Source organism: Orcinus orca, chromosome 10 (assembly GCF_937001465.1).
Source record: "Orcinus orca chromosome 10, mOrcOrc1.1, whole genome shotgun sequence".
Classification (NCBI taxonomy): Eukaryota; Metazoa; Chordata; class Mammalia; order Artiodactyla; family Delphinidae; genus Orcinus; species Orcinus orca.
The window spans coordinates 1,514,993-1,542,124 of record NC_064568.1 but is presented as its reverse complement, the minus strand read 5'-3'; the positions used below and the strand labels follow the sequence as shown (position 1 = coordinate 1,542,124).

Below are 27,132 nucleotides of genomic sequence, written 5' to 3'. Positions count from 1 at the left end.
AAAGAAAAGAAAGAAACAAAAGAAAAAAGATTGGATTTTATCAAAATTTAAAACTTTTGTGCATCAAGGAATACTGTCAAGAAAGTGAAAAGACAACGTACAGAATGGAAGAAAACATTTGCAAATCTGACAAGGGATTAATGTCCAGAATAGATAAAGAACTCCTTCAGCTCAAGAACAAAAACAACGTGACTAAAAAATGGGCAAAGGACTTGATAGCCGTTTCTCCAAAGAAGACATGCGGTAGCCAATAAGCACATGAAGAGATGCTCAACATCAGTCACTAGGGAAACGCACCCAGACCACAATGAGGTACCACCTCATACCTACTAGGATGGCTATGAGAAAAAAGGAAAACAACAAGTGCTGGCGAGGATGCAGAGAAATCGGAGCCCTGAGGCACTGCTGATGGGGACAGAAAACGGTGCGGCCACCATGGAAAACAGTATGGAGGCTCCTCCAAAGTTCAACGTAGAACCACCATGTGATCCAGGAATCCCACTCCTAGGTACACACCCAAAGGAACTGGAGCAGGGACTGGGATAGATATTTGTACACCAATGTTCATAGAAGCATCATTCACAACAGCCAAAAGAAAACAACCCAAGTGTCCATCAAGAGATGGATGGATAAGCAAAATACGGCCTATACACACAATAGAATACTATCGGGCTATAAAAAGGAGTGAGATTCTGACACACGCTACAACACGGATGCATTACGCTAAGTGAAACAAACCAGACACAGAAGGCCAAATACTGCATGATTCCATTTATATGAGGTCCCCAGAACAGTCAAATTCACAGAGACAGAAAGCAGAACAGAGGTCACCAGGGCCTGGGGGAGGGGGAGGGGGGGAGGAGTGACTGGTCAGTGGGGACAGAGTTTATGTTGGGGATCATGAAAAAGGATTAGCTTACAGACAGTGGTGATGGGTACACAGCTTTGTGAAGGTATTTAATGCCACTTAATTGTAACTTTACAGATGGATAAAATAATAAACATTATGTTATGTATATTTTACTACGATTTTTTGAATGTGGAGGAAAGGGTGGGGGTGATACTATGCACGGTGAAAAGACAGGAATGGAGTAAACCAAAAGGTCAGCAGCTGCTCTTCTGAGAAACCTTTGGGTGGTCTCCACTTTCTTTTAACTCCTTTTCTCTATTTTCCAAAGGTTCTTTCGATGACTCTTTGGATAGGAAAAAAAAAAGTTTTGTTTTTTTAACACTTCTTAGGTTTTGATACGTACATAGCTCAGCAGTCTAAATTTCTCCTTTCTAGATAGAAAGTTTCTTCACATTTGGACCAGCATTTACAAAGGATTTACCTAACAAGGCACCATAAGTAAAGGAAATCGTCACTTTTAAAATGATTTAAAGAAGTTCTCGCTGCACAGAGGCAACAGCTAAGTTCTCCTAAGAGGTGACTGCCTTGGCTGGCCCGGGCCCATCGGCCCACTAAGCTTTCCTTACTGGAGCTTTTCCAGCCCGGTACGCGCTGAATGAGGAGAGCAGAGGTGTCAAAGGCCCTTCAGTGGCCCATATCCTCTGGATGTGTGAGAAACGCTGTGATTTGACCTTCAACCAATAAATTAAAATAGGAATAGTAATTTAAACACGTAAGTGAGAATTTTCCTTAAATTTAACTAATCGAAGTAGTTGATATTAATTTACCCTTAATAGTATCCTAAGCCCTTCCCAGAAGGTCTCGTTTATAGCAAATGACACTGACATTGTGCTGGGCTTTTATGCAGGAGTCCAAAGGACCTGGTCTCCCCTTTCTGACAAGTAAATAAAACGGCAGGGAGATCAAATAACTCACTAAAAAGAAGATATAATTTTTTATCTTCCTTTTTACAGTCTCATATCCACTTCCGCTGGGAATAACAAAGTCTGAATTCTTATGCAACACTTATCTAAATGTGTCGATTTTATCAGATTGATGAATTTTGCTAACAAAAGCAGCACTAGGAAATCTTTTATGACATATTTGGCCCATTCTCAGGGCTGAAGCTTTAATTTAACCAACTTGAGAATTCTGAGGGAGAGCTGCAGGTGTTAGATCTGAAAAAAAAATCATAAATGGGAAGGCATATCAATCTTTATGACGGGGAAACAAAACCATTTCCACTTGCGTGCCCTCCACAGGCAGGAGAAGGAGAGGTGGCCGAGGCAGGATATTGTCTCGGGCTGCGGAGCAAAGAGGAAGCAGCCCTGTCGCCCAGTGACTGCTATTTAGTATCGATCAAAAGGCGCTGGCCCGGGGGGAGGAGAGGAGCCGATAAAGCAAGGTTTGCCGACACCGTGTGCTCAGCAGAGTGCCTTCTCGTTTTCCTGACCACGTGGGAACAAGTCATGCCCATGGCCGCCCGAGTGCCCAGGTGGTTTTCTGCCCCGCGGTCCCCACACCCCTCCCCCACGCCCTGCCCGGGAGCACCGTCACCCTCCTGCCCCCGCAGACCTCCACGGTAAGCGGCAGGAGCTCGACAGGGCTGGAGGGCCTCCTGCTCTAGACCTCCCGGGCCGCCCTGCTGTCCTCTCCCTGTCGGCTCCCTGCTGCCCCCTGGACTCCCCCCACCCCCCCGCCCCTACTTCCCACAAGATGAAATCATAACCCCTTGGCATGAAATACTACAGGCCATGTGATCTGGCCTGTCTCTGTGTCCTCTCCATCCGTCCATCCACCGGTCCATCCATCCGTCCGACTTTATAAGCCTCTGGGACAGATATCCACTCATCACCCAAACGCACCTCTCCCTTTCGATAACCGAGGTGCAGCTAAGTGGGTGGTAAGCAGGCAGGACTGAGTCCTCACCGACAGGATGCGGAGGGGTGCGGGGGGCGTGGGGCTGACACCTGGACCTGTCTGGGCGGTGCCCGGCTCTGACTGCTCCCGCAGGATACACCCCACGGCGGCGAGCCGGCAAGACACCGGCAGCCTGGGATTCCGAACGCGGTGCAGAGCTGGACCGCCCTTCCTATGACCCACTTGTGGCTTCTTTGTGCTCCTGGCTCTTCTGGCCTCTTGCAACAGCACTGCAGCCTCCACCCGGGATGCGAGCAAGCGCCCGGCGGGACCCTGCCTGCCCCATCCGGGTCGGCGGAAGCAGGTGCGCCCCGACGCCCTCTCATCAGCAAACCTACTTGGTGTTCTCTAGGGTCTTCTGCATCTTCTTGGTCATCTTATCAATGGCCGCCTGTCTCTTCCCTTCGGGTAGGAGGTCTGTCTTGTTCAGCACCACGACCAGCTTCTGGCAGGCGATCTGCCCAATCACAAGGCACTCAGCCGACTGGGTCTGCATCCCCTTGGTCACGTCAATGACCAGCATCATCAGATCGATGATCTGGGCCCCTGGGAGAAGAGAGGACAAGGTTAGGGAGGAAACAGGGCAGCTGACTCTGCAGAAAGTTGCCCGATGCCCTAGGTCCAGCAAAACAAGCCAAGATAAAGTCGGGGGTGTCGGGCTGTGAACGACAACCATGACCTCCCAGCACCAGGCAGGGGAGTCTCTCGACCGTGAACGCTGGCCCCCTCCCAGTTCTGTGACCTGATGCCCCTCATCTCTACATGGGCAGCCCGGCAGGCTTGCTAGGGGCTCCAGGAGCCCGTGCGTGTAATGGGGCTGGCAGCGCGAGGACTCCCTGCGCAGAAGCTCCTTTCCTGTGTCCAGTGCCATTTTGTCAGCCCGCTAGGTGAAAACCAGGTCTCGGTGTAGTCTCAAGTTGCCTCCTGCTGTGGGCGAGGAGGGCACTCACGCTGCCTCTTGCTGTGGGCGAGGAGGGCACTCACGCTGCCTCTTGCTGTGGGCGAGGAGGGCACTCACGCTGCCTCTTGCTGTGGGCGAGGAGGGCACTCACGCTGCCTCTTGCTGTGGGCGAGGAGGGCATCTCGCTCTGATGTGAGTTGCTTGCTTCCTGTCTGACGCCCCCCAGCCACCTGGCCGCCCTGTTGGTCCTTGGACCCCTGCCACCCTGCAAGGTCTCTGCCCCAGCCCCTCCCCCTGCCCGGCCCGCTTGTCCAGGGGTTAACTGCCGGCCCTCTCTGAGTCCTGGCTCAAATATCTCCTCTCAGTGAGGCCCATCCGGACAGCTCGATCACGACTGCAGCCCGCCCGCCTCCCATACGTTCTGAGCCTTCTTTTCCTGCCCTGTTTCCCCAGGACACTTAGCACCCTCCACCTGTCCGTGAAACTCACGCACCGTGCACTGTTTGCTTCTGACCTGGCCTCCTCGACTGCCCTGCAAGGGTGGGATGGAGGCCAGAGGGTTGCCATTGATACTGCTTTCCCTTCTGACGGGATTGTTGCTCGTTGTTGCCAACTTAACGAAGCCAAGAGTAGGTGCTGAGGGTGCGTGCATGGGCACTGTTAATACCATGTCTCCTTCCAAGTGGATTGTTGCTCTTTGTTGCCAATTTATTTATTTATTCATCTAATCTATTTTTTCCATATTCTATTTATTTATTTGGCTGCGCCAGGTCTTTAGCGGCGGCATGCGTGCGCGATCTAGTTCCCTGACCAGGGATCGAACTGGGGCCCCCTGCATCGGGAGTACGGCGTCTAAGCCGCTGGACCACAGGGGGAAGTCCCTGTTGCCAATTTACAGAAACTTTTTAAACGCTGAGGAGCCAAGAGGAGGTGCTGGGGTGTTGCATGGGCACTGCTGCTACTGCTTCCCACTCCCACTGCCGTGTTGCTCTTTGTTGCCAATCTAAAGGAACTTTTTAAACATTGAGGAGCACATCCTCTGAGGGGAAGGCGCATGTTAGGCTTCTCTCCCCACTTATCTTTGGTTTTTATGACTTCTTTTTCCCATGCAGAAATGTCTGACTTTTATGTTGAAATGGTCAGTCTTTCTCTCTTGTTTCTGGGTTTGGTATCTGACCTAGGTATTTTTTTACTTTTAAGATTATATATATTTTTTCATGTGCTTTCTTCCAGTACTTTTACAGTTTTAAATGTCTATGTTTCCAACCTTAATCCATTTAGACTGGATTTTGATGTAAAGTGCAAGATGGAGATCTAACTTGAGCTTTATCTGGACGGCTACCCCTCATCGTCCCTGAGTCACAGTGACGTGCTTTCGCCCGTTTACAGACCCGGACAGGGTGGGTACCCAGGACTCTGGACCACGCACCCTGCGCTCTCGGCCAGCCCCCTCCCCACTCAGCGCTGCGGGTGTTCTGTTGCACGTCTCCGGCACTTCTTGGGTTTGGGCTTTTCTTCCTTTCGGCAGGGCTGCAGCACGTCTCTGTCTCCTGTCCTGTCCTCGGCTGCTTAGTTTTTCCTTGTGTCTGACACGGCTCTCTTTGTTGTTCTCCTGTCCCTCCTCTGCCGACACTGCCCTGTTGTCCTGGGCTCTCCGGGTGGTGGTGAGGGGCTGTGCCCGGGCTCAGGGCTGTCCTGAGGACACTGGCCGTTTGCCTTTGCACCTTGTCCACTCCCCTTCCTCTTCCCGTCCTCGGGCCCTTTCCCACCTGCTCTTCGGGACGCCGTAGGGTCCCCAGAGACTCAGGAATGCAGGATTCCGGCCAAGAGGCAGCTGGCAATAGAAAAAGCAGACATTTGAATTCAGACAGCTCCGAGTTCTAGCCCTGCCTTTGCTGCTCACTGTCGTGTGACCTGACCTCAGAGTTCTCTCTATTAGCACGGGAGGGTCTCCTCCTCGCGGGGTTGTGGTGAGGGTCAGAGCTGACGCACATCAGGCAGAAGTCACGAGCTGACCTGCTGTCAGGAGCCAGGCGGGCAGTACAAATGCCAGAGGAGGGGCAACGGGGAGCTGCGGGGCCCCGGGCGAAAGTGCTCCGCGGCCACGTCAGGTGCAGGCCCGGTGTTGCCACATCTGCCGACCTGTAAAGAATTTTTACACGACCCCTCCCGGTTGTGAGTGTGGGCAGTTCGTGCAGGCTGCGCAGCGCCCCTTCCAGGGCCCACCTGTCTGCAGCCGGCCGTGTGCAGTCCCGAGCCCGGGCTCGGCTCCCGACCCGTGTGCCGGCCACTTGGGTTAGGCAGCCACTTTGGGGTTCCCTGCCAGTGGGGCGGCACGCTGGTCCTGCTGGATGCTGGGTCAGCTCGTCACCTACGGGATCCGGGGCGCCTGAAGCTTGCTCTCCTCCTGGTCCGTTTGGTGTAGCTCCTCATTCTCCCAGAGAAGAGGAAGCCAGGCTTCGCAGCTAGTGCCTCGTGGCACCTGGGTGACCAGGGGAGATGTCCAGTCCTGCCCAGGTGGTCCCGCTCAGGCGGCTCACTGCTGGTCTGGGGGAATTCAGCAGGATGCTTGTGGGGGAGCCCCCTTTGCAGGATCGCCTGCGTACTGGGGGACACAGTGCTCCAGGCCACTGGCTGGCACTTCCCAAGGTCCCTGTGGGGGCCTCCTGGGTCTGCTGGATTTGGGGGCTGGCAGTGTTTGTTCCATGTGGCGGTAACTCCTCTCCCTCCTCCGCCAGGAAGAACTATCCCAGCAGCGCACTTCCTGGAGGCCCCTGTGCCCGAGGCGCTTCCCACAGCCCTGCATGTGTCCCCTCCGGCGACTCCGCCCGCGAGTCCCCACGCACAGACTGAGGAGGCCACCGCACTCGGGGAGTCGGTGTACTGGGAAATGGCCGTGATGATAGCAGGATATCAATTTCCACTGCAGTTTACGTTGTCGATAACGGTGCATTTGCACCGCTCAGTGAATACTTAATGTCACCAGTTAAATTTCTTTTTTTCTTTATTTTAAATTTGATATTATTTCCCCTTTTTTAGGATGCCCATAGCTTCTGATTAAAAATCAAATTTGGGTTAAATATCTGATTTGCTAAAATGTTTAAAGTTTTATATTCAGTCTCTCCAGCAGAAAACTTCTTTTCCCTGAACACATTTTTCCCCCTTTAGTCCCAGAAGGAAAGTTGCATCTCACAGATAACTTGTTAAATGCTGACCTTTCTAAGTTTTCCTTTATTTTTATTTCTGAAATGATTAAGATATATAATCTACAGAATTGGAAATTGTAATTTTTTAAAGTACTGAGAAACTCTAACCCTGTTATAATTATTCTGCAAACCTTTAAAGGATTCTGTAGTCAGTACAACTAGATGAAAAGCTCTGATAGACTGAGAAATATAGAGGGTCATTTGTGAGCTACAAGTTGTTGCCTTGTGTTTCCCACCCACTCGCTCACTCTGCCCCTCTAGTCTCAGAATGATTTCCTACCCTGGGTTCGTGGGAATCGGGAAGGACACTGTTTGATTCATTCTGGGGAAATACTAGGGATTCTGAAAAAGACAAGACGGGCCAGTTATGTCACTTCCTGTCGCCTGATCAAAGTCTGATGGAGAAACAGACTGACCGAGGGTTACTGCCAGGCGCTGGTGGTGCCTGGAGCTGACCCGGGTCTCCAGTGGGGTCAGTCGCGGGTGGTGCCTGGTGCTGACCCGGTTCCCAGTGGGTCAGTCGAGTCGCCGTGACCTCTGGACCCCTCAGAAGTCCCTGATGTCAGCTGCGCGGCAGCGGGGCTCCTGTGGCAGAGGTAGCATGTGGGCGCCAGACTGAGGCTGCAGATGAAGCCCCACGGCCCCTGAGTGTTTGGGTCCCGTCTGCATGCATCGTTCTGGGCCTGTTAGTTCAGTTTTATCTCCCATTCCCGGGATCCCAGCAGGCATCACAAGTGAGTGGGCAGATGGGGAGAGAACACAAGCCTTCCCCTCCAGCTTGCGGGCCAAGACAAGGCACTCAGGTAGTTCTATACACCAGCAGGGACTGGAATCTCAGCGTCAGGACTGGACTCTTGGTCCACCAAGTGGAGGAGGTGGGGAAGCTACAGTCTGCTCACTCGGTCCAACAGAGATCAATGACGCTGTGCCCGAGCTGTGTCTTGTGCTGGAGGCTGCGAACACAGACCGAAAACCCAGGCCTTGGTCTGTGAGCCGCAGTGTGTGTGTGTGGGGGTCTCAGTGGAGGAGCGGGAGTCAGCGCACGGCGGGGAGGGGTGCGAGATGCCACGGCCAGCCCCGATGCTGGCGTCTGGCGGAGCGGGGTGACGACTGTGCGGGTGGAGGCTGGGCAGCGGCTGGGGCCCCGTTCGGAAGGACGGGCCATGTGGCCGACGTGGTCTTGAATGGAAGCATGAAGGACTTTGGCTGGATCTTTACGACAACCTCCTGAGAGGCAGGGCAGGTAAAGATGGGGCTGGATGGCTGGAGCTCTCCGCCGGGGGTCTGGGGAGCTGGTGTGTCCTACTTCAGGGAGGGAGTCCGAGTTACCCGGATCCCCACCCGTGGACCTGCCACGCCCATGGACACTACTACTACCACTGCTGAGTTACGTGTGTTTAAATCAGGCCCTTTTTTGAACTCAAATGCATTTACGTTAAAAAGAACTTTACATGACAGTAAATGCATTAAATGTGCTGTAAGGAGAAGTTAACAGAGAAGATAAATAAAACAACAAAGCAAAACAACGGAACGCACTGCTGTCGATGTTAACTCGAGTTGAAACTGAGCCCCAGGCCTGCTCTGATATTAAGGGATCAGCCAGAGCCGGTAAAAGGCACACTAGCCCTAAATCGAGTCTCTCTCTTCGACAAAATAGGGGGATTGGATGAGAACTGGGAAAGGCATGACCTTTGACCCCACCAGGGAGGAGTGTTACCGGGCGCCAGGCATGGCCTCACACCATCTCTCCTGGCCGCCCTGGAAGCACCGGACAGAGTACATACACCGCTCACAGCGGCCTCCTCGGAGGGGCGCACAGGAAGAGCAGAGGTGTCCACGCTTCCTCAGGGCAGAGGGGCCGAAGCGGGTCAGCCGCCACTCCTTCCCGGACGGAGGAGATGGAGGTGTACGTGTGGGCTCCAGGGCCACGGGCTCTCACGAGCCAGGGAGTCCTGCCCCTGCTTCCTTAAGCTACTGTGTCGTAGTCTATCTGGGGTAATCTTTTTAGCTGACTTTGCACAACAGTACAACTCCTGTTCAAGAGCAGCGAAAAGGAGCAGAAAATGGAATTTGAAATGTAGAAATAAAATAATTGTGGCCCATGAGCTATAATTTGATTTCATGCTTTACAGGGAAATGAAAGAAGCCTTCCTTAAAATGTACGGTTTCTGCTCTCTCCCCCATCCCCCTCCCCCCTTTAACCATTTTAGGATTTCCTCTAGCTCCGAAGAGAAAATAGGATTGTGGAAAACGTTCAGCTCTCAAGTGTCACTGCCACTCAGGGGCCAGCTCGGTTTAATGTGAACTTCCCATTCTGGGTAAGAGGAAATTCTTCAATTAATAAACCGGGTGTGCGGAGGCCAGTCTTTAAGGTTTAATCAATTTCATCTGTACTTAGGATAAAAAGACTGACTATTCTTTTTTTTTTTTTCGTTTTCCTTCTTTAAAAAAATAATAAAATGAATGTTTTATTTTAAATTCTTTGAGGCTCGTATCTCCTGTCTCAGGAAATATTGTCTATTTCATGCAGTGAGTATGAAAACTCCCCCCCCCTTTTTTTACCTTTGCTAAGAATCTTTTTTCAAAAATAACTAAATTATTCTCTGTCCTCATATACTATAACAGCTTGGGAGATGATACGAATTATACAGGGTTTTGGCAGACACCTTGTAGGGGGCTGGGGAGAGAGACAGATCACCAAATATGGATGCAGGAGCTCCTTCTGGACAAACACTGAGAGGAGGGTGCGGGAACGTGCGCCCGCAGCCCCTTCACCACCAGGGACGTCTGGGGCCCTGACAACCTCACCCTGGAGGCCTACCCTGTGGTCATCTGCGGGCACGAGGACCTCAGAACAGAACCAGGGCGTCTCCCCAGCAGGACCGAGTAAACATTCGGACTTGCCGACCAACCAGGACCGACAGGACTTCCCGGGACAGAGAACTCCTGAATCTCTGTCACGTGGTCCCTGGACACGCGGTGTCCGGTCAGATTCGGGGACAGAGGCCGTGGTCAGGCCCCACGGTGGCGAGTCTGCGCCTCGGCTCCATGGAGCAGCTAAGCACTCTGGGCCATTTCTTCATCTACAGAATGGAGATAAAGCCACTACGAACCTTTTCCAAGGCTGTGTGGTGGGCCTCGCACAGCCTTGGGACCCACAGGGCAGGAGGTCCCGTCCGACCCAGGTCCTCCCCATGCTTTCACAAGGCGCCTGGGTGAAAATGCTACTTTTAAGTCAGTGTTTTTCACTAAAACGCTGCAAGCCCAGGGCCCTGTCAGTGTGAGCTCCATTGTGAGAATGAGCACGAAAGCCTCACCGCTCTGAACAGCGGCTGCAATGATCAAGGGTCTCAACGTGGCTGGTCAAGGTGCAGCCAACAGCCCATCTCTGCAAGAGCCACCTGGGGCTCAGAACAGCACCTAACAGTACTCAGTACACAGTCAGCACTCACTAAGTGAGAGGGGAGGGAGAGGGGAGCGGAGAGGGAGAGGGGACGGGGAAGGGGAGGCATCCAGGAGGCACAACTGCCGCAGCAGCTGGACCAACGTAGTGGAGCCGGGAGCAGAGCCAGGCTCCGCCTGACCTGAGGCCCCTTGTCCTTCCACCAGGCCTCCTCCCTGAAGTGGCACCAAAGAGGATTCTCCTGAAGGCAGCAGCCCGTGATCCCAAGGAGGAACCGTGCCCTGGGTTCAGGGCCCACATGCCTTCGCTCCCCGTGCAGAGGTGTGAGGGGAAACGCCTACAGACACAGGCCACGTGAGAACAGGGACGGGATGTGGGGGGGACACACTGCCTCCCACCTCAGCCCCCCGCCCTGCCTGTCCGGGGAGAGCGGGTCTCTGAGCCTCACCCTCACCCGTCTGCAAACAAGATCCCCTGCCACCTACAGGGCAGCGTGGGGCTCCCAGATCCCACGTGCAAACCTCACGGCCCAGGACCTGGCCCAGCAGGTGCTCATCCACGGTCGTGACTGAACCTGTCCTGAGGCGGGGGTGGTGGGCAGACGTGAACACCCGCAGGACCTGGTGGGTCCTCAACTGAGCGGCACGCCTGGCGCGAGACAAGGCGCAAGTCTAGACGCCGCAGCCGTTCCTGGGCCCTGGCTGGAGGGGACAGTCCCCCCTCAGCTCCAGCCCACATAGCCAGAAAGGAATGTGGTCCTGGAGTTGTCAGATCTTCTGGTTTTTCAAGAGAAGCCAAAAATCTGGACCACTGTATGAAATTTGCCAATTTTTAAATGTTGACAACCAATTCAAAACAAAATGTTTAAACTGTATGGCCCAAACAAAACATGTCCATTGGCCAAAACCGGCCTGCAGCTCCCAGTGTGAGGTCTCTGGAGGGAGTTTTCTCGAGAAAGAGAGGTTGGAGGAACCAGAACAAACAACCACCTCTTTGGCCTCGTGAATCAGGAAAGCACTTAGGGACCCATCTGTTGAGCTCCGGCCCCTCCTGCCCCCATGACCCACACTGGGCCTCAGTGAGGACAGGAAAGTTCATCCTGGAGGGAAAGGGTGGCAGGCTCTCCGCTGTCACCAGGTCCCACTGGGCTACAGCAGGGGACACGAAGCCACGGGTCTGTGGTCAGACGAACCTCAGCTTGGACCCGGTCCCTGTAGGCCACAAGGGGCAAGCCGCCCCTCCCCGGCGCCTCGTGTAGGGCTCCCCAGGCCCCCACGCTCTGAACCGAGGCTGTGGCTGTCACAGCCTGTCTACCAGGATGGGAGGGGCTGACACACGGCTGCTCTCTGGTGGTCTTCTCACTACAGCTTCAAGCACCGGTTCTCACACCGAGTCTCAAAACGCTCCCACTAGGTAGAAAGTCTGAGATGACCTAAGACGGTGATTTTCCTGGAAGGGTGAAGCAGGAAAGCCTCAGTGGCACCAGGCCGGAATGTCCTCTAGGACAGACGCTCTCCTCATCTCGGCCCTGGGACGAGCCCTTTCCACGAGCGCCGCGCGTTGTCTTCACAGCTAACGACGTCTAGCGGCAGCAGGTACCACTATCAACACCACGTTCTGCAGATGGACACGTGGAGGCCCAGAGAAGCTACATCACACCCAAGGTAAAGAGCCAGTCGGTGGCAGGCGCTCAGCCCAGAGACCTGGATCCACAAGCACCACGTTACCCTGCGTGGGGAAGAGCTCAGAGCTCCCCCGAGGAGCAGAGAGAAGGGCAGCCCCCCGCCATGTGCCCCGCAGCTCCCGGTCAGCCCTGCTGTCTCCCCCTGGGACCTGGGCACAAGCCCACGCACCGAAGCGCTCCTGCCATCTCGTCCCTTCTCCTGGCACCTCCGACTTTGAACTGCAGCTCAGATGTCACCTCCCAGGGATCTTCCCGACTCTCCGTGGTCTGGATGAGGCGGCCCTCCCTTGGGGTGCCGTGGTCCCCACGCTGCCCAGGACAGCCCTGTTCTGTGACTCGTCCGTGCCCCTGCAGCCTACCCCCAGGGACAGAGGCCCCAACGGGCAGCAGCACAGAGCCGGTGGTCAGCGAGTGCCCCTACAGGGAATGAACAGAGCTGGGACGCAGTTAAAGCACTGAGCAGGGCCCTCCACCAGCCATGCACGGATTCCTCTCTGTTCTGTAGTGGTGACGTCCTCCTACACTGCAAAGAGGCACGTGTGCTTGTCCAGAAGCAGAGACAGAAGGAAGAAGGGAGCACGGACAGGACCACACGCTGTGAATACCAGGGGGCTGGGACCTGCAGACAGAGTGCCCAGGGGCCTCCAAGGGCTGCATTCCCCCGGGAGAAGACCCCCAGCGATGGGGAGGAGGGGCCCTCACAAGTCCCCCTGAGAGACGAAGAAGCTGAGACTCAGGGTGGGGACGCAGATCCTGACCCCTCTGAACCCCGCTCCCAACCACCACCACCGTAGAGGTGGGTCCACCACTCACGAGGCACCGAGACAGGAACACCACACTCTGCTTGTTCTGAGGGACGATGGCTGCCGTGGCCTTGGACACAGACAGGCTCTTCTAGAGACAGGGCCCCAGGCCACGGCGAGCCCCTCGTCTGAGGCAGAGAAACCACGGCAGGCGTCCCTGCCTGGCCCAGGCCAAAGGGGCTGGAAAGCCCGCCGGGCTCCTCCGACTGAGACGGTCTGAGAGCTCAGGGTCGCAGAGCCTGAGAGCGTGGCCTCAGGAAACTGTTTACTGGAGAAACAGGGGAAAAAAAAGAAGAAAAGAGGGGGGAAATCTACCATAAAAAGTAAGTAAAATCAGCAGAATTCCTTCGTGAAAAGGGTGGAATTAGCATATGGCCTCAGCTGCCAAGTGAGGCCACTGAGGCAAGCAACGAAAATGAGTTCAAGACACAATTAGACGTTTTTCTGGACGGAGACAGAGGGCACTGAGCAGGCGGCCGCGTTTCAGAGGGAGCGGCAGGGCACGTTCAGGGCAGGGCCACCGTGCGAGCGCCCTGAGCACTGGCTGGGGGGTGGGGGGCATCACCTGGGACCTCTCCCCCCGCGTTACACTGCCACGATGCCTCCTGCAGAACCTGCAGCCGCCCGGAGCCCGAAATAACAGTCTGGTTCCATCCCCCTCGGCCTCTGCTGCTGCGCCCGGGGCCGAGTGCCGCCTTCAGGGACTAGCGTGGCCGAGTCCCTGCCCTCAAGGAGCTCACGGTCTGGTGGGGGAGACGCACACAAACCCACAAGGTCAACACAGTGAAGTACATCAAAGTAAGACGTGAAGTTCCTGCTGAGCAAGCACAGAAGAGGGGAATTTAGCAACCGGAGGGAGGGAGGAGGCCGGAAAGCAGAGGGAAGGGCCTTTCAGGGCCGAGCACACAGCAGGAGGCCACGGAGGCCCAGCCACCAGCACCTCAGAGGATGCCGACCACTCGGTTCCCCTGGACCCTCGGGGACGGGGCCAGATCTCCTCGGAATGACCAGAGGTGCCAACCGCTGGCTCAGGGACCAGATATGACTCAATGGCCACAACTCGGGACAGCTGTTCCCAATCTTCCCAAGAGTGCGGCACACGCGGCCACCCAAGGCACGGGAGACGCTGGGTCCTCGTGGGCGACACAGTCTGTTAGGCCCTCTCTAGCCCAGTGGGTTCCAGTGTCCTCCTTCGGGCGGCTCCCTGACGATGGTCTAGCTTCGTCAGGTTCCCTGGGCCCCGTCTCCTTCAAGGTGGAGTGAATGGTTACCCTGAAAGGACCTCGAACCTCTCCTCTGTGCTCACGGCAGGCTCGCTGGGGCACGGCATCTCCACGGCCCCTGGGCCCCCGGCCCGACCCTGAGTGGGGTCCCACCTCCTTCACACCCACGAGTCAGAACCAGCTCTGCCGGCCTCTTGCGTCCACACAGCGGGCCTCTCAGATTGAAGCTGGGAGTGATGGAGATACTGAGAAGAAAACGAGGCCTGGCCCCTGCACCCAGCACCCTACATACAGAACAGGGGAAGGAGTGACAAGTGCTTGGCACTCGTCCTTTCAAAGCCCCATCAGGCTGTCTGCCGGCCGCCAACCAGCTTCCATGGCGGCAGGGGTAGGGGAGGGGGCATGGGGTCTTCAGCAGGGCAGGGCAGGCACTGACTCCACATGCCCCGTTCTCCCCCCAGGCAGACAGCAATGGCCTTAAGCTCCCACTTATGACGAGCACTGTGTGCCCAGCACCGCATGCAGACGCTCACAGCTCCGCTCCACCATCCCCACGACAGCCCAGCCGTGACTCCATCTTCCAAAGGCAGCAGCTCAGTCAGGGACGTCCGTCCACAGGCCCAAACACACAGTGAGCAGGCGGCAGGGCCCAGCTCCTCCACCACCCACCAGAGTGCTCTCATAGCCACGTGACCTCAGCTTCCGGGGCCTTGCCCCCACTCCTGCCCCCGCCCCAGGAGGAGGTCCTTGAGGAGAGACGCCAAACCAAAGAAGAAACCACACCTACAGAACTCAGGAAAGCACTGCACTTACGATTCCAGCTCTATTATAAAGGATACAAATCAGGACCAGCCAAAGGAAGAGACACAGGGCACGACCTGGGCGGGCACAAACACAGGCCTCTACTGCGGAATCGGGGCTCATCACCCTCCTGGCACATCCATCTCTTCGCCAACCACGAAGTCCCACTGAGCCCCTGGGTCCAGAGTTTTTATTGTGGTTTCATTACTTAGGCACGAATGACTGAATCACTGGTCGTGAGACTGAACTCAACTGATCCGCTCTGCCCTCCTCAGAGGTCAAGAGGTCAGGCTGGTGTCTCTGGCCCAAAGCCCCAGCCCACTAGTCACATGGCTGGTCTCTAGTCTTCCTCTAGCATAAACTCAGGTGTGGTCCAGGGGACCACCAGGAACAGTAAGGACACTCCGGTCACTAGGGAAATTCCAAGGTTTCAGAAGCTCTGTCCCAAGATCCCAGGACAAAAGCCAGATTCCTTATTATATTAATACAGCAGTAAGGCTAAAACACGCTCACACACCACTGCCCTCCATCCGTCCCCCACTCGCTGCTGCTGAATGCGTTGCGTTGTGACAGCTGCTCTGAGGGACAGTCTGAAAGGCAGCAGAAGCCCCCGGAGTGCTGCTAGAGCGGAAGACACCGTCCACGGCACGTCGGTTCCTCGAGGAGGGAGGGATGGGCACTGCGGTGGGACAAGCCGGGGGCGCCGCGGGGCCAGTAAACACGCTGTCAAAGAGCGCTTAATGACACAGGGCAGGCTCATGGCTCAGCGCCTAAAACGTTACATGCAGTGGGATCCCTCCTAGGAAAGGGGTTATGTCAGAATACTAAGAGGAGTTATCCTGAGTAACTAGATTCTTATTTCTCCCTCATACTTTCCTCTATTTTCCACATTCTCAATAGGCATAAATTATTATACATTCAGGGGAAAAAGGGCTTTTAAAAAATAACACGTGACGAATAACATTACATACACTAACTCCCATGAAGCAGTAATAAGCTACTTAATCTGAAAGTACATGGCAGTGACTGTATTTTCAATATTTAGAATTTCTTTTTGGTTCTTTTTCATCATGTCCTAAGCTCACTATGTGTCCCATTTCTTCATTTACATTTCAAACATTCTTATTTTAAAGCCCCTTGCAGATTTGTTTCATGGTTTCTGGTTCCTAGGACGGGGATGTCCGCACTTGTGCCTATGGGATTTCTTCTGCACGGTGGTAACTTTCCTCATACGCCCTGTGACTGGTCCTCAGCCAGGGCTGTTTTCCGTGGGAGGTCCCAGTGTGTAACTGGAGTGTGCCCGGGGGCTGGCCGGACTGTGGGGCCAGGGCCACGTGCGACACCAGCGCTTCCATAACACAGATGACGCGGACGCGAGTGCACTTGGTCTCAGGGAGGACGTCCTGTCTTCTCCTGGGGCAGCCATTTAACCTTGACCTTCTGGAGGAGACCTTTCCTAGTTCCTTGTCTCCGTTTATGAGGGATCCTCTACATCTCCAGTGTGGACACCCCTGAGAACCAGCTGGCGTCCAGGCCTGTTAGCTGCTGTGCCTCTGACGCCTTTCCACGTCCAGCCCTTGAAGACGCTCCTTCCTGGCTTCTGCACCTCAACCTCCTCGTGCTTCCTCACTTCACCCAGCCTGTCAACGTCTGTGCGACCCAAGGCTCCCAGGGGCCACGCAGCCCCCACTGTGTCACCCACACGTCTGAAGCGACGGGGCAATTATAAAGGGTCAAGGGGGCACACAGCGAGGGACACTCGACCTCACGCCCCTCTCACCACCTGACAACAATGATGGAAACTAAATGTACTGGAGGTAACTAGACATCATTTTAGTGAACAGAGAACTACTATAACCAGAGTTGCGTTGTCGACTCTGAGTCACAAAGACCTGGATTTGAACCCTGGTTCTGCCAGCTCTGCAATCTGGGGCCTCTCACCCCCAGCCCTCCACTCACAGGGACATGGTGAGAACTGGCCTGCTGGGGCCCGTCCCTGGGGAGCTGATCTTTGCTGCACCTGGTGACACAGCTCACACTGAAGAACAGGCTAGGAGAGCTCTGTACCAGCTCCAGGCAGAGCCTCAGGACAGCGATTGTGAAGCAGGGACCAGGGGGGACTGGGAATGGCCGGGGAGCTTCTAGCACCTGGAAGGATCCTTAGACTGCGGCTAGCAACAGCCCCAGCTGCACATCCCCACGGGGACTCTGGGAAACCTGGCCACTGGCGTCCCTGCCTGAGGGCTGACTGTGTGCACCCCCTTCCCGAACGGCCCCAGCCCCCTGCAACAGCTCCAGGAACCACACAGAGAGCTCCGCGAGTGGGAGCCATGACCACGGCGCCTGGACCACCTCTAGAGAGGGGACGTGTCTGATCATTCACCTCCGAGGCTGCTCCCTGAAAGGAGCTCGGGCACCTTCGGATGACGGCCCAGGCCACGGAGCCAGAGTCAGCCCTGCCGCTTCCAGGCCCACTGCCGCAGTGACGTCACCCTTTGTCCTCGGCTTCCTCATCCACAACACGGGGTGGGTGGAGGGAAACAAGTTACTACAACACCGCGCCTGGCACACAGTAGGTGCCGTGGAAGGCGCGGCTGCTGGCCACCAGGGGTCGTCTCTGTGCTCCCGAGTGCTACGGGCAGCAAAGCTGCGTTCCCGGGACACGCGCCAGGGTGATGGCGGCAGCTGCGGCCGAAGGCCCAGCCAGCAGGGATGTACCGGACGAGCACCCGCTCAGGACTCACCGGGCAGTGCACTTGGCTCCAGCTCCACCATGGGCCCAGCACTAGTCTGAGGGGACACCGCAGTTCCCCAAGGCAAGCAAGGCCCTGCCCTCACAGAGTGAACGTTCCAGCACCAGCCACTGACACGCTCACGCAGAGACGACAGTCGGGAAGTACGACGGGACTGGGGCCCGGGGTGGAGGGTGCAGCAGGCAACACTCTGAGAGGGGAGGTGGGAGACTCCCTGGGAGACAGAGGGGGACGGGTTTCCTGCAGCGGGAGCAGTGGGCAGAGGCCCTGGTGAGGGTGCGTCTGTGCCGCGGACCCCACCCGCCAAGGCAGGGCCTGGACTTCCTCGCACTGGTAACTGAGGGCCAGCGGCCGAGTGTTAGGTGGGGAGTCCACGGCGGTGCCCGGGGATGGTGATTACTCAAGGCAGTGGCCAGGGAGGCCGGCGGCGGGAGGCCGGGCCGGGGGAGGGCGTGCGAATACAGACCCTCCACCCTGTCAGCGGCCTCCCTCCTCCCGCTGCCTGCTCCCACCGTCTGTGAGCTTCTCGGCAGAGGCCCGGGGCCCCCCTGGCTGCGGAGGCTCCCAGAACCCCGTGACTGCAGCTGAGGCCGGCGACAGGAAGGGGAGGGAGTCCCGTCCTCCTTAGGAGGAAGGCCGCAGAGAAGGTCCAAAACCAAGAAAAACTAAAAGTACGTAACGAAGTTACAGAAGAAATCATCAGCTAGAGAGCCAGGACGGCTGTGGCTGGAAAGAGACAGGCTCTGCCCTTGCACCCGCCTCTGCTCCCCACCTCCCGCAGGCCGGGCCCCGCACAGCCCCTGGGCAGCCAACGCCCAGCCCAGAACCGCCCTTCTCAACCCAAGCCCAAGCCTCCGGAAGCACAGGCAAAGGAGGACCGAAGGCACAGAACGAGGCGCGGTGAGGACAGGGGCGCCACACTCAGCCCAGGAGGCCACCCATCTGTTGGCTAAAAGCAACTAAACCAGAAACTGTTTTAAGCTACAGCTGGTGTCTGGGCCACTTTATCAAGCACTTGAGACACAGAGCTGATTATTTTTCTGGCAACAGCGAAAACAGAAAGGCTGAAAGCACAGAGTCTGTCACCAGCTGTTTCCGGAGCGGTTCTTACAGTCACGTCTGGGTTGGGGCCAGAGACGGCAGAGAGGTCCACTCGGGAGGCCGGCTGCGGTTGGTCCTGTTCTCATTCCCCGCTTGCGTTTCGCTGCCTTGAGTCACGCACAGTAAAACCCCTCGCACAGCATCTTTCGCTGCTTTAGATGCTATTTGCAAAGAGCCCCTTACACAGGGACTTGGGTTACAAGAAACGTGCGTGCGCTGTGGTCTTGACTCACGGTCGCTCCCCCTTACTGGGATCTGGGTTCCCACACCAGCTCTCTCCTCACCGGCCTGCCGCGTGGCTGCGGCCAAGCTCTTCAGCCCATCCCGAGCCCCAGTTCCTCACCTGTGACACCCGAGGGGCTGTGGAGCTTTCCAAGCGTCGAGCACAGAGCCCGGCACGTAGAAGATGCCCAACAAACGGGACATGATTAAGATCTGACTGGTTCTCCTGGCTCACACCACCCTTGCCCTAACATCATCAACACCCATGGATGTGGGGTCATGGGTGATTTTTGTTTTCTTCTTCCCGTGCTGTTTTCCAAAATCGGGACAAGAAAATTCACTTCGCAATAACTATAAATACTTTATAACAAAAATCATTACCTACTAAAATGTTAGGGGGAAAATGCTTGGGCTATTCTTATATGATAAGAGTCCATCCCAGGACCAGAGGTCTCCCTCTGCTACGTCAGGGATCTGAAAACAGTTTTCAGGACCACTGCCAAAGCCAGCCGGACAAAGGCTGCCCCCACCCGCCTCTCCTGTCAAAGGATTCCAACCTCAGTCCCCATTCCTATGGTCCCCATTGCCCTAAACCAGGACCACACGGGGCCCCGTTCTGAGAGTGGCCTGGCGAGAAACCGGCCAGTGACCTGTGGCTTCTGCCAGCTGGGCTAATAGGGCTCCTGGGGGTCTTGTGAGTGATTCACTGGGAGACGGGGCGAGTGAGTTGGGTGCTGAGGAGTGAGAGGGTATGAGATACAGCCCGTGTAGAGGCAGCTGCCAGAGGCCGGTGCAGGCCTGAGGGGGCTGGTCGAGGGGTGGAAGCGGGGGCGGGCAGGCAGGGCCCCGGGCTGGGGCAGGAAGAAGGCAGGTACAGACCACCAGCTGCTCCAGCGTGGGCTCAGCACGTCCAGCCCGAGCACAGCCGTGTGGAGCTGGTTTCCAGCCCCAGGTCTGCAGACCTGAGGGTGGACACAACGCGCCCCAGTCCAAGTAGGGCCTGGTGACTGGCCAACCTTTGATGTCCCTCCAGGCCACAACTGGCCAGGTCCTCAGATTGGTTTATTTTTCCTGCATAACTTTTGCAATGCTTCAACTAAACAGAAACTTTTTATCAACCATTCCCAGAGCAAGAAAAATAGCCGAATGCTTGGTTTGTAACGGAAGCTGGTAGCTGTGCTGGGCTGGGGGACACATGAGAACAGCTCCCACTTTGAGGGATTCGGAACCCACGAGGGAACTACACCTGCTGCCGATACGGGGACCCTGTGCCCCGTCCACCAACTGCTCACAGAGCCGCTCTCCTCCGAGGTCCTCGTCCCCCGGCTCCGTCTCTCTGTTTACTTGGCAGGAACCCCAGGCCAAGCGCCAGGCACAGGCTGGGCCCAGATCCAGCCGCTCAGTCTCTGCTGCGTCTTCTGCCGGGGGCACTGACTCGGCAGCAGAAAGCTGAGCCCAGAGCCACAGGCAGGTCCGCAGCCTTGCAGGAGGCAGCCGGCCTGAGAAACAAGCGGGCACGGGGGACCTGGCCCGAGAGATGGGGGGCCCTGGATCCAGGGGTGCCTAAACGCAGCCCACAAACCATGCTGGTTGTAAGAAGCAGTTTGGGATGAATTTCTGTCCTTTACTAATGAAGATTACGTACTAACGTGCTTTAACAATTCTTCTCAACTCAGGTGTCCTGATTTTAGTGCCTTCATGGCATTTTCCAAGCAACTAAACTGACTGCTTACACACATGATCTCAGTCGAACCACCGACGCTGTGCAGTGCGCATCATGGCTACCCTTACTTCACAGACAAGGCCGAGGAATTATTCACTTCCGCCGTCGCTGTCGCAATCATCATCGCTTCACCCAAAGTCACACAGATATTAGGCTGTGCAGCCGGGATCCAGATTCACATCCTCTGAATCCAAAACCTACACTCCTCCCCCCTAGGAAGGCCCCGCTGCCTCGGTGTGCACAGTCCTGTCCTAAATGCAGGCAGAGACACGAAGGCCGTGGGCCTCACCCCTCTCATCAAGGGCTTGCAGTCACCTGGAAACTGGACATAAGACCACGAGCCCACTAAGGATGCAGAACGCCAGAACACAGCTAAGAGTCCAAGCGTGAGGTCCAGGCACCATCCACAGGGCAGGGAGCTGAGATGGCGCAGAGGCCACACGTCAGAGTTGCAGGCTGGTGCAGAGTCTCCCCATCGCCGTGACCTCAGCGACCCAGGGCTGCACCTTCAGATTCAGTCCTCCACCAGCCGCCGGGACTCCCCCACTCCCCCTTCAGCCAAGGTTTCCTCAGCTGTGTGACTGTGCTGTCGCAGCCCACCCCCAAGACTGTGGAAGTGCTCCCTCTTACCCACACTCCTTCTTCAAAAGCACCTTAATTACAGCTCTCAGGTGACACAGAGCACGGCAATTTCCAGTTTCCCTCCTGGAAACAAAGAGACCTCAGGAATTCTACAATCCTGCATCACTTAGTTAATACTCTGGTGTCAACTGATGGCCTCTGGGTCTGTACTAGGTCACTTTCCATTGAGTAACTATCTTCTGCAAATAGTCACTGAAGGAACTGTGCCTCGCTGACTGAGACAAAACTTTTAGTTCAGTTTTAGTTCAGTTCCGTTCAATTTTAGTCTTATTTTATGTAACTGAGGAAAGTGAAACTTTAAAAGTCTCATATCGTATTTCGAACCGACTTGCATTGTATTAGTGACGTGTCACTGAATGATTTTCCTTAGTTCAACACTTTTTCTTTTGAAATCATAATATAATATTAAAGACGCTCCAGAAAAGAAAAGTCAGCAAGGACTCCAAAAGGACCTGAAGGCAAGTCCCGCCACACAGCGGCTCCTCCAATGTTGCTCACTCCCGTGCCGCCGTCACAAAGGCTGCTGCACCCACCACACGTCCTGGCCGCACTGTCATCTCTTGAGGCCTCTGCCCAAGGAGCTCATTTCTAGCGAGAGGACAAAGGCAACACACCCCAGAGACGTGCTTCCACAGAACCTTCCCCAAGCTGCCACCCACTTTCCAGGGAAATTGAGGTGAAATGACAGTTGAGTCCTACATTGCAAGAAGGCGGGAGGGAGCTGGAGGAAGGAAAATGGAGGGAGGAGGTGGGGGGAGGGATGGGAGGAGGGGCCACCCTCCTGTAGGTACTGTTTTCTAAGGCTCTTACTCAGGTTGAACAAGTTGGAGGTTTTAAAACGAAGCAAGAAACTCTGAATTATAGAAATAAATGTACTCTACTCTCATGCTATGTTCAAAGATGCCATTTTCTCTGAACATTTTCTTTCGCAGAGGAGGGCCCTCTGCAATGTGGGAAGAGCCCAGGCTGCTGGTGCAGGCTCCTGGCTGCCCGCCCTCCACCCTCCCTCCAACCCCAGCTGCCTCCTGTGGGTGGGCTTCCGGGGAGGCAGGAAAAGCCTTCTCTAGAGCTGACTCCCCTCTGTCCGCTGAACAGGCACCGGGGTGTGGCAGGCAATGCTGCGCGCCCAGTCCCCGCTCTGCTCCTGGTGCCTCGGCTCCTGGCCTGTCACCCAGAGATCACCCCTTCCTCTGATGCCTGACAAAGGCAAGGATAATTTTTCAAGGTTGGTGGCTGGTCAAATGAGTCCAAGCAAGCCGACTGCATGGGGAACGTCCGCCTCCCTGGAGCCCGAGGGGACCGCTGACACAGGTTTACAGATACCACCTGGGGACCAGACGGAAAAGAAGACTCTGCCTCGGCTCTCCAGGCAGCACCTTCCAGAGAGCTGCTCCAGAACGCATCCCACGACCCAGCTGCACATCCTGAGAGGAACACAGGACATGACACCAAGCACCAGAGTGCCCTGTGCTCTGCATGTGCCCCTACGTCTCCAGCAGGGTTCTGAACACCAACATGCTTGGCACCGTAAGACACGTGGAATCACTATGTTAACTTGAAAACGAGGACAAAGGTATGGTCCAAGTGGGTGGGTACCCTTGGCACCCCGCACCCAGAGTGTCCCAAGGTCGGTACATTCACAAGCAGAACGGTTTTTAAGAGGCGTGTGACTGTCATGCAGCTCATCTCCCAACTCCAGGAAGGCCCTGCCTACAGACGGTCATCCCAGTTGCACAAATTAAACCAGATCTGTGGGATGAGACTCAGAGTAAATCAGGTCCCAGAATAAGCCTCTGGAAAAGCAAGAGTTTCATAAAAATGGCAACATATGCTCCGCCTTCTCTGGCATTAGTGAACGTGGGAGAGGCTGAAGGCCACTTAATGGTCTAATAAAATGTTTACAGGCAAAGGTTCTTACAGACAAAGACTGCCTGAGACCAGCACGCCCTGTGCTGGGGTCTGGCGACCCTTTCGTCAGGGAGATTTCACTGCAATGGCAGGAACGCACCCCACCCGCAACCCGTCAGCAGGGGTCCCGCCTCTGCTCTCCCCTCTCTGGGCCCGCAGCCCTGAGGAGGGGGCTTTGCGTCTGTCCCCGCGGCCGGGAGCTCCCACGGGGCAGGGGTCTCTCCTGGCCCATAGGAGGGAGGGCCCACATGCTGGGTGCAGACAAGTGCACGGACCAGTGACCAGGTCAGCAAATGAACAGACAGGGACAAACGCTGAACTGGAACCGCTGAAGAGTCCTGTGAACAAGGTCAACAAAGGTCAGGTGGACGCCAGCTCATGGTAGATACAAATACTACTAACTTAGGTGGATCGAAGGCCTCAATATAAGAGCTAAAGCCATAAAGCTTTTAGAAGGAAACAGAGCAGGATGCCTTCATGACTTGGAACAGGCAAAGATCTCTTAAGCAGGGCACAGAAAGTGAAAACCATTAGAGAAAAAAATGAACAATGAGGCTTCATCAAAATTGAAAACGTCTGCTGGACTTCCCTGGCACTCCAGTGGTTAGCACTCTGAGCTTCCACGGGGGGGCGGCGGGGGCACAGGTCCTGGGCGGGGAGCTAAGATCCTGCTTGCTGCACAGCACAGCCAAGATACAAAACAAGACAAAAAGCTAAAACGTCTGCTCATCAAAAGACATCAAGAAAACAAACAGGCAGAGCCACAGATCGGGACAGAATACTTACAAAACATACATCTGACAAAGAACTGGTAAACAGATTCACAGAGAACTTCTATAATTTTTTAAAAACTCTAAACCCAATTAAAAATGGGCAAAAGAGGGACTTCCCTGGTGGCCCCGTGGCTAAGACTCCATGTTCCCAAGGCAGGGGCCCTGGGTTCAATCCCTGGTTGGGGAACTAGTGCCACATGCCGCAACTAAAGATCCTGCATGCGGCAACGAAGATCCCGCGTGCCTCAACTAAGACGCGGTGTGGCCAAAGAAACATATATATATTTTTAAATGGGCAAAAGATTTGAAAGATGCTACATAGAAAAAGATATACAGATAGCAATAAACGTATTAAAGAGTAGTCAACATTATTACAGGCATACCTCAGAGATATTGCAGGTTTGGTTCCAGAACACTTCAATAAAGCAAATATCACAATAAAGTGAATCACATGAATTCTTTGGTTTCCCAGTGTGTAAAAGGTTATGTTTACACTATACGATAGTCTATTATGTGTGCAGTCGCGTTACGTCTAAAAAGACAATGTACGACCTTAATTTAAAAATATGCTAAAAAACCCTGACCATCACCTGCGCGTCAGCCAGTTGTAGCCCTTCTGCTGGCGCAGGGTCTCGCCTCCGGTGCTGCCGGCCGCTGACTGATCAGGATGGAGGCTGCTGAAGCTGGGATGGCTGCGGCCATTTCTGAGAACAAAGCCAGCATGAAGTTCGCTACACTGATGGCCTCTTCCTTTCATGAATGATTTCCCTGGAGCAGCAGTGCTGCTTGGCAGTATTTTACCCACAGAACTTCCTTCAAAACTGAAGTCAATCCTCTCAAGCCCGCAGCTCCTTTATCAACGAAGTTTGTGTCACATCCTAAGGCCTTTGCTGTCGTTTCAACTATCTTCACAGCCTCTTCACCAGGAGTAGATTCCGTGTTAAGAAACCACTCTCTTTGCTCATCCATAAGAAGCGGCCCCTCATCCGTTCCCAAGTTTCATCGCAAGATGGCAGCAATTCAGTCCCATCTTCAGGCTCCACTTCTAGTTCTGGTTCCCCTGCCGTTCCCACCACGTCTGCAGTCCTTCCTCCATGAAGTCTCGAACCCCTCAAAGTCATCCAGGAGGGCTGGAATCAGCTTCTTCCAAACTCCTCTTCATTTGGATATTCTGACCTCTTCCCATGAATCACAAGTGTTCTCTTTTTTTTTTCCTCTTAATTTTTATTGGCCACGCCATGCGCGTGAGGCACGTGGGATCTTAGTTCCCCGACAAAGGATGGAACCGCGCCCCCTGCACTGGAAGCACGCAGTCCTAACCACCAGACCGCCAGGGAAGTCCCGCAAATGTTCTTAATGGCATCTAGAATGGTGAATCCTTTCCAGAAGGTTTTCAATTTACTTTGCCCAAATCCATCAGAGGAAGCACTGTCTATGGCAGCTACAACCTAACAAAGTGTATTTCTTAAATAATAAGACTTGAAAATCCAAATTACTTCTTGATCTATGGGCTGCAGAAAGGATGTTGTGTTGTCAGGCATGAAAACAACATTAATCCCATTGTCCATCTCCATCAGAGCTCTTGGGTGACCAAGTGCGTTGTCAGTGAGCAGTAACATTTTGAAAGGGATCTTTTTTTCAGAACGCTAGGTCTCAACAGTGGGCTTAAAATATTCAGTAAACCATGTAAACAGACGTGCTGTCACCCAAGCTCTGTTGTTCCGTTAACAGAGCATAAGCAGAGTCGATCTAGCGTAATTCTTAGGGGTCCTAGGATTTTTGGAATGATAACTCAGTACTAGGGTCAACTTGAAGTCACCAGCTGCATTAGCCCCTAACAAGAGAGTCAGCCTGTCCTCTGAGGCGCTGAAGCCGGGCACTGACTTCTCCTCTCTCGCTATGAGAGTCCTAGGTGGCCTCTTCTTCCCATGAAGGCTGTTTCATCCACATTGAAAATCACCAATTATCTCAGCTAGACCTTCTGGGTAACTTGCTGCAGCTTCTACATCAGCACTGGCTGCTTCCCCTTCCACTTTGATGCTATGGAGACGGCTTCCCTCCCTAATCCTCACGAGCCAAGTCTGCTACCTTCACACGTTTCCTCTGCAGCCTCCGCCCCTCTCTCAGCCTTTACAGAATTGCAGAGAGCTGGGGCCTTGCTTTGGATGAGGCTCTGGCTGAAGGGAATGTTGTGGCTGGTTTGATCTTCTATCCAGACCACTGAAACTTTCTGCACATCAGCAATAAGCCTGTTTTGCTTTCTTACCATTCGTGTGTTCACTGGAGGAGCACCGGTAATTTCCTCCAGAACTTGTCCTTTGCCTTCACGGCGTGGCTGACTGCTCGCACAAGAAGCCCAGCTTTCGGCCCAGCTGGGCTTTCGACAGGCCTTCCTCGCTAAGCTTCATCATGTCTAGCTTCTGATTTAAAGTGAGAGATGTACAAGTCTTCCTTTCACTTGAACGCTTAGAGGCCACTGTAGGGTGATTAACTGGCCCAATTTCAATATTGTTCTGCCCCGGGGAAGAGGGACAATTCCACTTACATCAAGTCCTAGAACAGGGAGGCTAATCTATGTGGAAAAAAAATCACACCCGTGATTATCTCCAGGGAGAGAGGAGGGGAAACGGAAACTTTTTAGAGCAGTAATTCCCAAACTCGTCTACCCATGAGAATCCCCTAGAAAAGCTCCCAGCACAAGCCCACAGCCGGCTGACCCCACAAGCAGATCAGCATCCCAGGCAGCCTTCCCCGGGGATTCCAACCAGCAACACAGCCGCTCTGCGTCGACCGCAATGTTCTCCGTCCTGGTCGGCATTTGGGGTGCATGGGTATGAGTCTGTCAAAACTCCAGGAATCATACAAGTAAGATTTGTGTTACATTTTACATATAATGAATTCTCAGAAAACAAACGTACAAAAGGAAACATCACAAAACAACGAACAGAAACACCCAGAGCCCGCAGCGCTTCACTCTCTCTGAAGTAACTTGACACTCCTTCCCTGGGCCTCCCCCCACCCCGAGGCGCTTCCCCAGCCTGGGTCAGCGTCCACCCCAAGTCAGCCGGGTGGCCATCTGCACAGGAGCCGGGCAAGTCCAGGAACAGAGAAGTCATCCTCGGCCCCAGGGCCTGTCCGGTGTCTGCTCAGGCCCTGCGGGTGCTCCAGTCTCTGGCCCAT

General features: G+C 54.7%; 1 protein-coding gene across 14 annotated transcripts in view; it reads right to left on the bottom strand.

The window, feature by feature from the left end:
• EEFSEC (eukaryotic elongation factor, selenocysteine-tRNA specific) overlaps window positions 1-27,132 on the bottom strand; it is a 199,676-nt gene that overhangs the window by 126,919 nt on the left and 45,625 nt on the right. For 13 of the 14 annotated variants that reach the window (XR_007469916.1, XR_007469917.1, XR_007469918.1 and 10 more), the window contains one exon: window positions 3,148-3,355. Coding sequence is in view for 6 of the 14 variants with exons in the window: in XM_049693807.1 (XP_049549764.1) it covers window positions 3,148-3,355 (208 nt within the window). In the remaining 8 variants the exon portion in view is untranslated. Of the gene's footprint in view, window positions 1-3,147; window positions 3,356-17,574; window positions 18,235-27,132 lie in introns of those variants that run through there. The other variant, XM_049693809.1, reaches the window with a different exon arrangement.